This window comes from Equus przewalskii, chromosome 27 (assembly GCF_037783145.1).
Source record: "Equus przewalskii isolate Varuska chromosome 27, EquPr2, whole genome shotgun sequence".
Lineage (NCBI taxonomy): Eukaryota > Metazoa > Chordata > Mammalia > Perissodactyla > Equidae > Equus > Equus przewalskii.
In genome coordinates, this window is record NC_091857.1 from 29965032 (window position 1) to 29979523 (window position 14492).

Consider the following 14492-nt stretch of genomic DNA (forward strand, 5'->3'; position numbering starts at 1 on the left):
ATTTGTGGTCATTTGTTACAGCAGCAGAGGAAACTCACACAGTCCCCAAGAACAGGGGGGCCCAGGCAGGCCTCCACAGGGCACATTGACAGCAGGGCTGCTGGATCACCCATCTCTGAGCTGAGGGCCCCCAGCCTGGGTCCCCCCATCACTGGGAGTCTCTGATGGAAGGAATGGAGGCCCCCCAGAGTGGTCTCAACAATTCACAGAGCCCCGGAGAAGTCATTCGTTTGTCCCTAGTCAGGCTTCCCGAGTGAGTTAAAACATCAAGTTTCTTTACTTGTGCCTGGAATTGTACCCCCTCAATGTGGCAATGCGGTTGTGCCACCACAAACGCTGACTGGCGACTTCTGAATGGCTGCAGAACAGGAACTGCACTGCCCGGGACTGAGTTCCCACAGGTTGGTTGTGTTGTGGCGGTTCAAGCCCAAACTTTCCAAAATGTGACTACCGCTGTTCCCTAAACGATCTCCACGAAGTGAGAGGAACATCCATCAGGTGGAAGCCAGGTGACGTTTTCACTTTGGTTCCTAACACCTCTGTTTTACGAGTCTTTTTTACACATTGGCGTAGGCAGAGATCAAGACTCCTGGTCTTAGTCAGCTTGGCTGCCATGATGAAATACCATAGACCAGGTGGCTTACACAACCCAAATTTACTTTCTCGCAGTTCCGGGGCTGGAAGTCTGAGAGCAGGTGGCCAGCATGGCGCAAGCTCTCTTCCTGGCTTGCAGAACGCCACTAATCCCATCACGAGGGCCCCACCCTCATGACCTCATCTAACCATAATTACCTCCCCAAGGCCCCACCTCCAAATACCATTGCAAGATTTCCTTTGGGGGGAAGACATTCAGTCCATAACACTCCTCCAAGACATGTACACACGCGTGTGTGCATACACACACATGGAAGGAAGGCCCTTGTTCTCCCAGGTAAACAAACCCATGGTATACATTTGACAACAGGTTCTGGTATACATTTTCCAGACAGGAAGAGTAATAGTGTAAGTGAACATAAGTGAGGCCATCTTGTTACCCTGAACGACCCTTTCCTAGTTATAACCCTTCTAGCGTACGATCATTATAAATTGCTACACGCTTTCATGATTTTCTGGTTCTGATCCTGTGCACATACCCCTGCCGAGGGACTCTCATACTTTGTTCTTAACAATCTTACAAATTTTCCCAAGGGATAAGAAGGCCACCAGGAAGAAGGAACACCTGTAGGATATTTATCATCACTGACAGAAGAAAAGAACAATGAGGGACCCCTGGAGTCTGTCGTGCCTGAAGGCCGACATTTCTAAACCCCTACCTTACTGCCCGTTTCCCCTATATAACTACCTCAGATCCTGTAATTCTTCAAGATGGGTTTTTTGAGACATTAGTCACCCATCTTCCGATTATGCCAGCTAATCAAATTAAAGCTTCCTCTCTCAGTCTCTACCTCATTGTGATTAATTGACTCAGATCTCGGAGAGCAGGGCAAGCCCCTCGCTCGCTAACAATAGTAATCAAATTAGAAAACATGTCTGGAAAAAAAGATTCAAATATATATTTTGAAAATAAAGGGAATCACAATAAACAAGGTAAAGAATATATTTGAAAGGATATTCATATATATGTCTGCAAAGAGGGTTAGAATAATAAGTGTTTGTAACTTTTAGGATAAGTAACTTAAAATTCTTTGGGTTATATGGGGCTGATTTCCCTCATGAAAATTCTTGAAGAATTGGGGTCTGAGGCGATTTCCTAGTGGTTCTTGGAGGTGAAATTTTTCATAACTTTGGCCAAGAGAAGATTTATCGTGGAAGGAGGCTTGGCACAGGCTAAGTAATGTGGCTGCAAAGGAGGCTGGGAAATGGAGTTTTCTGGAAAGGGCAGTACTCATAAGGCTGAAAATTCCACATATATACCAAGGGTATTCAAGAGGTGCTGAGTGGTCAGAAAACAAGACAATTAACCACTGCCCCTCCCTCACAGGTCTGTTATGAGGATGGAGGGGTGACGTACGGTGGGGTCTCAATAAATGATACCTATTCTTATCGGAGGGTGGGGCATAGCCCACTCCCACCTCGTTTGCTGATGGGGCTTTTGATGATTCATCAGATGCCTTGTCTGATGCCTCCTGGCCCCGCCTAGCCTGAGGCTGTTACTGAACTTCCTTTATTCTCCTCCAACCTGCTAGGTTTCTCCTGGAAGCCTACAGGCCTCAGATGACAAATTCAAACACAGAAGGATGATGATATGATCTTAATCTTTCCAGAAAACAGAGATCGGTCTGAGTTTCTCTGAATTACAAATCCTGCCTGAAGAAATCTTAAGCCCGTCCCTTCCCGTTCGCACGGGCAGCTTCCCGAAGGCCTGGCCCTGGATTCTGGGGCTTTTCCAGGGGACTGACCAGGGTCAGAAATATTAAACCTTTGCCATTTACCTAAAATGTAGGCATGCTGTCTCTTTTTAAGGGGGTTAAGAGGACCAGTAAAATGTCTTCCCCTCTGCCTGTTCTTTCTTCCCCCTGCCAAATTTCAGGATATTATCCCTTCCCTGTTTGACAGAGGAATGAAATGCAGAAGGTCCCATTTTGTAACAGTTACTCTTACAAAAGTCCCTCATAGGAGGAAGTAGAGGAGAAAAGAGTACGTATCTTTGGAATGAGGTTTATGGTGGCCCCACTGGGGAAGCAGAAATGAGACAACTGCAGGGAGATGAAAGGAGGACACTGGCCTGGGACAGACAGAGCGAGAAGACGGGGCCCAGTGACTGGAGACCTGTGGTGAATTTGTCTTCTACTTACGTGCTAATCTCTCTGACCTTGCTGCTGGAATTTCTTGGAACAGAGGACACCCAATCAAGGCCGCGCTAGCCAATGCTCCCGGCCTCCTCCGCGTTCACAGCTTTTGCTGCTGGGTTTGACTCTGTGGGGAACACTCACCCACCTACACTTTGGGGGTGTCGCTGAGATCAGAGATCAGCGCTGACTAAGATGGCATCGAAGAGTGGGAGACGGTAATCAGGGAAGGCAACAAAGCTCTCCGGAAGTGGAAGCTCAGGCAAGACAGGGAGTTTAGAATTTAGATTGTGGGTGTGGGGAGGGGGGAAGAGGGTGAGAGGCGACAGAAAGAAGAGGGGCGCACAAGTGGGGCGGACAGTGTCGGGAGAGAAGTAACACAACACATATGTGAACTTCTCGAAGGACATCTTCAAAGACTCCCTGGTGGGATGGCAGGTCTTGTTGGGGCGCCACAGAAAGTATGATCGGGCAGGTAGAGCCGGGCCTGATTAGGGAAAACTGAAATGGCAGGATGAGAAGTTTGGTGTGAGATGCAAGGGGCTTTGGAATCAGATGGGACCAGCTCAGCACTTGTTTGCTGTGTGATTTGGGGGTATGGTCAGCCAGGTTTGGATCAGAGAAGCAGAACCAGCATGAGATGTGTGCGTGTGTGAGAGAGAGAGAGGAATTTGCCATTAAAGCAGTCACAGGGGTTGGCTACACAGTCTACGTGAGACTGTTTTTCCCGTCTGGGACTGGAGTCCGAAGTTCTCAGGGCGGGAAGAGAAGGTGGATGCGAGGCAGCACATGCAGGAACAAGCTGGAACCGCGTCAGTCTCGCATCATCTCCAGGCCTCCAACAGCGTGACTGTCCTGCAGGAAAAGCTGGCGCCCTTTGTCACGGAGCTAAACGCACACCTGGCCCACGTGACAGGGAAGCTGAAGCAGAGGATCCAGCAGGAGCTGGAGGAGCCTCCGGCCTGGCTGCGGTCCCAGCCATCCAGGATGCCAGCACATCAGCCACGACATTATGAACCACAGCAGGGCCCTACGTCCTGCCCCAGCCTCCCCAGAGTAAAGCACTATGGCTGCCCCTTCACTGCTGCCTTTCAAATCTTGTACCAAACCCTACTTCCCAGGCCCATGCTAACCAGAACTATGCAAGGAGGGGAATGCTAGAAAACGCAGTTACGGCTTCGTAAAATGACACGGTACAAATCCACCACGGGGCTAGTCACCTAACTCTCTGGGCCTCCACGGGGCTAGTCACCTAACTCTCTGGGCCTGGGTCTCCTCATCTGTGAAATGGCAGTTATAACCCCCCTAGCTGTGCGGACTGAGTGGCATAACACAGGTAGAAGCCCCACTGGCCATCAACCAATGTTGGTTTCTCTCTGCCGCCCGTCATCCACCCTCCTGAGGGAGGGGAGGGGAGCACCTCTAGATTATCAGCATGAGGAAAATATCTAGGGACGATCAACTGGTTGGAAGGTAGCAAATTAATGGAAAGAGATGGGGTGATTCGGGTTTTTAAGGCTGAAGTTTATATAACATGGGGGAGCCCTCCTTGTTAAAGAATACATAACGAAGAATATAGAACTAGGTTCAAAAGTGCGTATTTATCTAAAATGAGAAAACAAATCACAAGAAGTTACAAATTGTTGAAAAATAAAATACTATTTGTATTAGCTAACAGCCTGACTCTAATACTTTTTTACCTACATCTTTGACTGTGTGATGTGTACGTCTACTTACCGCAACCTTTTGTAATATTCTCTATAGAAAGTGAATTCAGTCTTTCCTCTAGAATGATTTATCAAAATGTTTCTTATTATTGACAGTTTAGAAAAGTTTCTTTTAACTTCGCAATTCGTTGTTGATGTCAAGACATGCCTCAAAAACGCCAGAGCCACCCCAACACCACCCGCCAAGAGAAGTATGTTAAAGGAGAAGTCGGAGAGGAAAGAGACAGAGGTCTTAATCACTGTGGGTGAAATCTCTTACTCTGCAGATTTCATAAAAGCATATGACCCTGTGAACGCAGCGCCAGCTGCCCCTTCCACGGCTTGTGCAAGCGAGGGCCTCTGAGGTTTAAGCTTTCAGTAGTTTCACAATAATTCTCCAAGGTGGAAGCTGCAGAAGGGGACTCACAAGGTTACATGCAATAATCGAGGTGTTGCATGATGATACGTGGGGTGCAAACGGAACCAGACAGAGGGCAGTGGATGATAGACATCCTTCACAAGAACTACCGAGACTGGCTTCCTGTTCTTTTCAGATGGAGAATCTCGATGGAAGTCAGCGTCATCTATCCGTGACTTCATAAGTCTTCCAGTCGGAAGGAACAGGAAAATGGCAATGCCAGCCCCTGAAAACTGGCTTTTCCATGGTGAGCTGCTCTGCAGTGGGGGGACAGTTACTGGCTTTGGGGATATTGTGTGACAGCAGGATACCTACCCAAGTCCCAAACTGGGCATGCTCCTTTTAGCACTCTGCCAAGGACTTCTGTAAGGAAAAGAAGCCCTCTAAGTTTCAGCAGAGAGGAGTTTTGCAAGCAGTTCTCCAGCTGGGGTGAAATAAGCAGCCCCCTAGGAGTGTCACCATCCTCCTCAAAGACCACAGGCTTCACTGTCACTGCCCCTGAAAACTCCACCTCGAGAGAGGTCACGAGCCCTCCTGGCTGCGCTGAGACCGGCGCACGGTTGTCCTTTCTTCAACATGCTTTTTTTTCCTGATTATAACAGTAAAATATGCCCATTGCGGGGGGGGGGGGGGGGAAGAGAAAAGTATAAAAAAGAAAACTGTTATCATTCATAATCCCACTACCTATTTCATGTGAGTGTTTTGGCATGTTTCCTCCAGTCATTTTCAATGCATCATTTTTGCAAAGATTCTGATTTATATCCTGCTTTTTTCTTAACATATACACATGGCTCCATGTCTTGAGAAACTGACTCCAAGTATCATTCAAATAACTGCTAGAGAGTTCATCACGTATTTGTTACAATGGTGGCCAATTTCCAAACAATTCTATAAAAGGGAAATAGAAGGCAAGAAGTCCCAGAGTAACCTTCTGTATTGCTAAACACTCTGTCGCGAACCCGCCCCCGCGGGTTCCCAGTTGCGCCCTGATCACCCTGTTCTGCACTTCGTGCTCTCCCCGCGCTCATTCCCGTCTTTGCCCACTTCTTTCCGCGCGGAGCTGGGTTTACCGCTTCTCGTGGCAGAACCGAGCAGCCTCAGATCCTCCTTCGGGCATCACACTGGAAACAGCGCAGGTTCGGCTCGGAGAGCAGCGCCCCTCCCCCACACGACGCCCCCCCCACCCCGCGCTCCCCTTTCCCCCTCCACTCCCCCTCCCCCCTCGCTTCCACCCCCCCCCCACTCGCCCCCGCTCCCGGGGTGACTTCCTCCTACGCCTCGCAGTCTGTGTCGCGGCCAACCCCACACCCCATTATGAAATGGGGGCCGTTTCTCTACTTCCCTCCGCATCGCCCTGTGCCCAAGCCCCACTCCTTCCTCTACCCAGGCCTTTCTGACCACTCCACCCCAGGAACCTGTCTGCAAAGAGGGGCTAAAAGCTTAATACGTACTTCAGAGGCTATTAAAAAAGCCAAAGTTTAAACTCAAGCGAAAGATCCTGGAATTGGGCGACCCCGGGGTCGGGAGCAGCGGGAGCGGAGGGGTCGGCTTGGGGTGGGGGCCTCGGGGCTGGGCGCGCGGCCCACCCCGGGCCTTGGGTTTCGCGGGGTCTTTCCAGAAGGGTCGCAGGCCCCGGGGGGGGGCGGTCTGCGGGGCTCCCTCGGCGCCCCAACTCCGTGCTGGCCCGGCCGGCCGGCTCCGCGCTCAGGGAGGCGGCCCGGGGGCGCGCAGGAGCCGGGGGAGCGCGGGGCCCCCGGGGCGCGGTTCCCGGGAGCGCCGTCCCCGGTGGTGGGGGGGGCCGGGGAAAGTCCCCGCGGCGGCTGCGGCGGGCGGGGCGCGGCGGCCACTCCGAGAGGGCGGGGCGGGGCCGGCCTGGGGGCGGCGGCCGAGCGCGGCTCCCTGGCCGCTGGGGACGCGCCGCCACCCCGCTCGGGAAGAGGCGGGCCCCGCGCGGCCTGCGAAGCCATGGCCGCCGAGGCGGCGGCGTGAGCGGCTCGGCGGACCCCGCGCCGGCGCCGGGCCGCGCCCGGAGTCGCCAGCGAGCCTGCGGCGCCCAGAGCCCCGGGCCATGCGGCCGCCGCCACCGCCGCTGCTGCTGCTGCTGCTCGGCGGCTGCGGCGCTGCAGCGCCCCCGGCAGGTAAGCCCGGCCTGGGCCCCCCAGGCCGACGGGGGCGTCGTCGCCGCGGGTGGGAGTCCGCGAGGGGCCCCGATCGGTTGAGGATCTGCAGGGGTACCCCGATCGGGTGGGTTCCCCTGGGAGCCCGGAGAGGGTGGGGGATCCACGGGGAGCCCCGATCGGTTAGGGGTACACGGGGTGTCCGCAGCGGCTGGGGTCTGCGGGTGCTTGCAGCATGTGGGGGTGCTTAGCCAGTGGGATCCGTGAGGGCCTGCGTGGAGGGGGAGCTGGCGAGGAGCTCGAGGCGGGTGCGGGGTGGACGGTGGGGAATTCCAGGCAGTCCCTGGGCCGGGAGCCGGCGGCCAGGAGGAGGCGCGGGACGAATGTCACCCCTCCCGGCCTCCTGATCCCTGGGTCACTCTTCTCAGGAAGGAGACGCTCACTCTGCCCCCGCATGAATCTGGACACACTGCTGCTCCTCTTCTCCCGCCCCCGCGCCCCCGAACCCTATAATTGAGTGCGGTCGACTTCTTTGAATTTCCCAAAACGAGCAAAGGGAAAACCGAATCCAGGGCTCGGGAAAGGGGTGCTTCTGCCGGCCACAGATTGTTCATCCCGGCCTGACTGATCTAGCCTCTGCCTGACGTGTCCTCCCCAGTGGCCTGAGCTGCAGACGGGACCCAGGCCTGTCTACTCTGCAGCTTCGTGCTACGGAGGTCAGCCACCGGCAGGGACCTCCGCCCTGGAGGTGTGACCGTGACTGTCTCACAGTGGCCTGGTTGTGTTTGATAGTGGTTGTGAAATCCAGGTGGTCGGTTCCCCAGGATCAGATCGATGGAGTGGGGGTGGGGGTGGGGGCAGCACCCAGAGCAGGACCCAGAAATATCCACACTCCCAGTTGTTTAGTGGAAGGGGTTTAGCCAAACCAGATTTGTGATCCCAGCTCTGCTCGCATCTGGAGAGCCCCTTATGGGTTCTCAGCCTCTTTACTTCTGATACTAACTGACTATACTTATGAGCCAAATATCGAGACTAAAAGAAAAGAAAAAAAGTATCAGTGACTGTGGTGTAGGTAGGAGAACATTCTGTGTATGTAAATGTGTTTGTGTTTTGCTGGCTTCTTTCCCACGGAGAGACTGATGTCATAGGTTGGGTAGCACTTAGTCTCAAGAATTTAGAAGTTTCCTCCCATTTGAAGTCTCAAGGTGTTTGGGTTTGTTTCCTTGACCAGCATCCCTTGCAAAGGCTCTTAAATTCCATAGCTCCTTGGTAAGGGGAGCCCTGCGTCTCAGGATGTGCTCCTGGCTAAACGGTTAACTGTTTTCCCATGGGAGTCAGACAGCTGGCTTTGAACCCTGACTCTACCCCTCCCCAGCTTCAGGTCTTGAGCAGCCTATGTCCATCCGCTCCCTGGGCCTCCTTAAGATCTCCCTGGGCCTCCTCCAGGTCCCCCCAGGCTTCCTTCAAATGAGATTTGGGGATTGGCAAAATGTTGGTAATTGCCTAAGATCGGTGATGGGGAAGTGGTGGTACTTTATATACTAGTGCTGTTCCTGACTAATGGTGGTCTGTCAACTGTTTGTGACTTGTCTGCTATGAGTCCAAAGACTGCAGAAGTGTTTAGAAACTTTGCAGTTCAACATGGCCGCAACACCCAAGGGCATGTCCATCTTTCTAGTAATTGTCTTTTATTGTATTCTATAGAAGTTGGGTCTGTGTGATGCAGTGGAAACGAACTGGCCCTTCACCATAGATGCTTTGAAAAGCAGCACCACATTATACTAGTCTTTATTTTTGTGACTATTTGAAATTTTTTCATAATAAACAATTAGAAAACTAACTGGGACATTTTAAAGAGAAGCTGTTTGTTAGTCAAAACACAAAGTGAATGAGCCAGCCCTGGTGGCCTGGTGGTTAAAGTTTGGCACTCCCACTTCAGCAGCCGGGTTCCCTTCCCTGGTTGCAGAACCACACCATCCATCTCCCAGTAGCCGTGCTGTGGCAGCAGCTCACACAGAAGAACTAGAAGGACTAGGATCCACAACCACGCACTGAGGCTTTGGGGAGAAGAGAGGAAAAAAGAAGAAGATTGGCAACAGATGTTAGCTCAGGGCGAGTCTTTCCCTGCCAAAAAAAAAAAAATCACAAAAATATGTTAATCATAAAAAAAAACACAAAGTGAAAATATTAAGGATGAGTACATAGTAAATGGGCAGTAGATAAGTTTCCACACTTTTCCATAATTTACATGTGTCCTTCAATAATCATGACATTGCTTTTATGATCAGAGAAAAAAAATTAGAGTATTGGAAACGAATTTTTAAAAGGGAGATTTATAATATCTACCACTTAGAGTTGGTATAAAGATAACATATGTAAGATATCGGACCAGACCCAGTTTGGAGCAATGCTTTAAGTGGTGGCCATGTGCTTTAGGTAGAAAACTCATCGCCAGCACTAAAGTGTGGCAAGTCAATGGACTCTTTAATTTAATTCCCTGAGTGTTGAAGAATTAATGCTTCTATTTGTAATTGTCATAGCTGCTGCTTAATTTGGATTAGATCTGTACTTGTGCCACAGAATTTTATTACTATGATTTGCTGACTTAAACATCCAAAGTTTCTAAAGTGCTTAGAGACCCCTGAGAAAGACGGGAAATCCCCAGCAAAATAAAAACCATTGCAAATGAATGTACATTAAGTAACTCCTGTTGTCCATAATCCCGACAGTTGAAACCACTAAATAGCTGGAGTGCTTTGGGGCAAATTCTATCAATGATCCTAATAGCTCCCATTTATGGGGCCACTCTGCTAGGTCAGACAAGGTGCTAAGTACGTATGTATACATATCCATCTTAATCTCCTCAACCATTCTTTTGAAGTAGGTAATAGCCCCAATCATCCTCAAGGAAACAAAACCGTCCTTCATAGGAAGAGACAAATGGTCCAGGTAAATAAGCTGATGTTCAGTGTTTATTGAAGAGAGCAACTTCCTGGTTATCACTGAGGACCCAGGCAATGTTTTTTAGACTTCTCACCTGAAGGGGGATGAACATCACTGATGTTCATCATAATGCCCCATTCAAGGAAAGATCCAGAAAGGTCTTCAGTTGTCAAGATTAAATGATTAATTTTAATATTAATTGTACTTTACTTTATTATTTATATGTGATGTATGTTAATCAAACTGTGCTGTTAAGACCCAGGTAGCCTATTCTTAAGTATGTATAAAATCTTAAACATCTGGATCCAGGATGGATCAGAAGTGGAGGGTTGGGGCAGGAAGGCGGAACAGAAGGAGCTGTGGTTGAGAGGTGCAGAGGACACACTTTGCATGGCTGATATGTAGGTTATCTCTTCTTACCATTAATAGTTATGCATCATTGCCCCAAAGACCATGGAGAAGGAAGGTAGAGTGGGGCTTTGTACCCCCGACTTGAGACTGAACTTTTATCTTTATAGGAGCTGGGGTTGTCGTTGAAGCCCTGGTGTCTACCACTGGGGACTGTCATAGTTTCCTGTTGTTGCTGTGTAAATCACCACCAGCTTAGTGCCTCAAAACACCACAAATTTCTTATCTTACAGTTCTGGAGCTCAGAAGTCGGATGCAGATTTCACTGTGCTAAAATCAAGGTAGCAGTACGGATGCATTCCTTTCTAGGTTCTAGGAGGAGAATTATGTCCTTGCCTTTTCCAGCTTCTAGAGAAACAACCTCGTGATGACATTGGGTCCACCCAAACATCCCAGGATAATCTCCCTATTTTAAGGTCTTCTGATGAGGTACCTACATTTCGTCTGCAACCTTAATTCCCTTTTGCCATGTAAGCTGACATATGCACAGGACACAGACGTCTTTGGGGGCCACTCTTCTGCCTTCAACTGGGTCAGACCATCGAATACAGTGCTCAGCACAGGGCTGGGCACCCTGCTGGTGGTCACTGAAGGCGGGGTCTGGGTCACTGGCTGCCGCTTGCCACCTGCAGAAGCAGCCGTTCCTGAGGAATGAGGACAGCCTGAAGTTGTCACGTCTTAAAAATCACACTTCAGCAGCTCTGTCGGTTCACCTTCCATTCACGCTCTTGCGTTTGCCCCTCACTGCAAGTCCGAGAGGGATAGTGTCATTTTCGTTATTCATGACGAAACTGAGGCCCGGGTGGGGTTTGGGCAGGATCCTGTGGTTAGAGATGGCGGGAGCAGGATTCCAGCTAAAGCCCTTTGTCCATAAATCCTGTTCTCTTCCCACCAAGCCTTTGTCAACACTGTAGACAGCAGGTGCCATGGCCCAGGTATATTGACTGTTCAGAGCCAACCAGCTAAGTCCATGGCCCAGAGTTGTCCACCCACTCCTGCGCTGGCCTCTGGGACCAGAGACAAAGGAGGGACTCACGCATAAAGCCGGGGAGGGAAAAGAGAGCCTGAGCTTTGCATGGGTTTTGAGCAGACAAATGCAAGCTGAGGACGCAGCAAAGAGGTGACATCATCTGCAGAAGAGCAGACTGCTGGGCTGCAGGCCGCTCATTCACCAGAGCTTGAGTGCTTACTGTTCCAGGCACAGGGGGTGAAAGAGCCCCCAGATCTGACACCGCCGGCCTTCCTAGAGCTCACCACACTGGGGTCTGGGGGGGGACTGTCGGACAGCTGCCAGCAGCGAGCAGAGGCGGCGATCCCACGGTGCTCACACTGTTCTCAGCACTGCAGGAAAGATCAACCCGTTCCTTCCTCGTAACAGCCCTCTGACGTCTGTACTGTTGTCATTCCCCTCAGACAGATGAAACAGCGAGGCACAAAGGGGCTAAACCACTTGCCCAAGGTCGCACAAGGAGCGGGTGGATTTGAACCCTGGGGGTCTAGTCCTGGAATCCAGGCTCCTGACCACTGTGGGGTAAACCCAGGACTCGGCTGAAAAGCTCCATGGAGAGAAGTAAAGATTTCTCAGGAGCAGGGGAGGCCATGTGGGCCGGACTAAGGGGTGTGAGGCCGTTGGGGGCCCGGCCTTCCGAGAGGTGCGGAGGGCACCCGTGTAAGGTGGTTGTTAGTAAGTAGGCAGCCTGTGGCACTTCACTGTGGAATCCACAGTACGAAGACTTGTTTTCTTCTCTGCATGTGGTGAGAGAGGGGATTCCAAGAAACTTAAATATCAGATCAAAACCGCCGGTGCTCTCTCCCACACCTCAGTAAGATGAAAGCCGAAGAAAGTGAAAGTCTGTAGGCTCCAGCTTTTACAGGGAAGTGTTTCTTCTGGTCCACACGGCGGTTGGGGTGGAAGCCTGTCCTTCCTCGCTGGCCCCTTGGGGCTTCCTTTCTTAGCTGCATGTCGAGACTGGGGAGAGGGAATTCCTACTGGCTCCTCCCTAGAGATGGCCAGATGTGGAGATGCTGGCATTCTGTGAGTAACCAAGTGGCCACTGTGGCAGGCAGAATGATGGTCCCCAAAGAGGCCCACGTGCTAATCCCTGGCACCTGTCATTGTGTCACCTTACATGGCAAAAGGGACTTTGCAGAAGTGAGTAAATTAAGGATCCTGAGTTGGGGAGATTATCCTGGACTTTTGGCCTGTGTGGGCTCGGTGTAACCACGTGGGTCCTTCCGGATGGAAGAGGGAGGCGGAAGAATCAGAACCAGAGAGATGGCCAGCACAAGAAGGCCTCCGCCCAGCGTTGCTGGAGGAAGGGGCCACGAGCCAAAGAATGTCAGCAGCTTCTAGAAGCTGGAAAAGGCGAGGACACACAGTCTCCCCTGGAGCCTCCAGAAGGAACACGGCCCTGCCAACTCCTTGACTTTCGCCCAGTGAGAACTATTTCAAACTTCCAGAACTGTAAGAGCATAAATCTGAGTGGTTTTAAGCCGCTAAATTTGTGGTAATTTCATTCAGCATCAACTAGAAACTCATACAGGCGGTAAAAGGAGGTCTCTAAGATTCTTTGATGGGTGCCCAGCCCCAACCAAGGCGCTCCACAGCCTCCCTAGAAGCAGGCCTTCAGTTCTCAGCTTGGTTTTGGGATCCGCTGTGCCGTAGCAGCCGGTGTGCGCGGGCTGGGCCTCCCAGGAGAGCGGCCGGCCGCCACACTGCGCCTGTCTGTCTGTCTGCCTTAGGCCCTGGCTTTCAGGAGGCCAGGTATGAATTGGGAGGAGTGCTGGTTAGCTGGTCAAATAAAGATCTGGAATGAAGGTGCACCCCAGCTCGTAGATGGGGAGATGATGGCATTTTGTAAGCAACCAAGTGGCCACAGGCTTTGCTAGTGCATCTGTCTTTCAGAAGAAGAGCTGGTGGTCCAGGTGGTAGGGTAACCCAGGCACCATTCTTCAAGACTGGATGCGTTGACTGAGAAGGTGTGGTTTGAATTTCCTGCTGTGCATCCTGGGACAGCATGTTTTTCAAGCTTTTCTTTCTACCTTCTCGTTAATCTTTCAGTCTCAGAGAAAGTTTTATCATTATCGTGCTTTCTTCCTGGAGAAAAGGTTCCACACTTGCAGTCAGTCCCTAGCCCGGTCCTGTGAAGCATCTGCTTGGGGTGGAGGGGGATCAGGTTGTGTTTTTCAGGTCTCCCCAGGGAGGGGGATTCTGATGTTTGTCGGGGTTCTCGGGGGAGGGTGTTCTTTTGTTGTCTATAGTTCTCAAACTTTAATGTGCATAATAATCAGCTGGGGAGCGTGTTGAAAATGCAGATTCCTGGTCTGGGGTGGGGTCTGGGGCTCTGCATTTTAACCAGGACCTCAGTGATTTTGGTGCTGGGGGTCCTGGAGAAACACAGCAACTCTGGTGAAGCCCAGAAGACAGGTCTCACCCTCTCATGTGCCTTTGGACTTTGCACGCCTGCTTTGGGGTGTGCGCGCGTGCGTGCATGCATGTGTGTGTGAGGTTTACAAACAGTCCCTTGGTACTAAGGCTGGGCCTAATGCCTGTCACATGGCCACCAGTTGAGTCTTCACCACACCCCAGGCACATGCACGTACTAAAAGTGGAACAGGCTTTCTAGTCCGGCCAGACTCTGGCCCCCCGGGGGCTGTTCATATGAACTGGACCATCCAGTGGAAAGGAAGCCGCAATCCCCTCTTTCTCCATGGGCTGTGTCGATGGTGCCATCTTCAGTCAAAGGTGGGCTCTGGGGATGTGCTGGGGAGAACACGTAATAACATCTCTGCGCTTTCACGAAAGGCGAGTTGTGTGAATTGTTGGGTAGTATGCATTGAAACATTGTTGTAATTGATTTTTCTCCTTTTGACTCCCCCTTTGTCACCTGCCTCTTCCCCTCTTCTCTTATTCTCTGTCCCTTTCAAGACTCTCTTTCCCAGCTGCCTGCTCCCCAAAACCCGAAGATTCGCCTCTACAACGCTGAGCAGCTTCTGAGCTGGGAGCCGGTGCCCCCTGGCAATGGCACGGGGCCGGTGGTCTACCACGTGCAGTTTAAATAGTAAGCCGGATGTTTCTGTCGTTGTCCTTCCTGGGAGCTGTGGGGGAGTC

The 14492-nt window shown here is 51.4% G+C and overlaps 1 protein-coding gene across 4 annotated transcripts in view; it reads left to right on the top strand.

Moving 5' to 3' along the window:
* Positions 1 to 2630: 2630 nt before the first annotated feature.
* IFNGR2 (interferon gamma receptor 2) overlaps positions 2631 to 14492 on the top strand; it is a 30069-nt gene continuing 18207 nt past the window's right edge. The window contains exons 1-3 of one of the 4 annotated variants that reach the window (XM_070597686.1): positions 2631 to 3007; positions 5050 to 5160; positions 14310 to 14442. In XM_070597686.1, the coding sequence (XP_070453787.1) occupies positions 5124 to 5160; positions 14310 to 14442 (170 nt within the window). In that variant the 5' untranslated portion in view covers positions 2631 to 3007; positions 5050 to 5123. Of the gene's footprint in view, positions 3052 to 4612; positions 5161 to 13663; positions 14127 to 14309; positions 14443 to 14492 lie in introns of those variants that run through there. The other 3 variants (XM_070597685.1, XM_008517232.2, XM_008517242.2) reach the window with 3 other exon arrangements.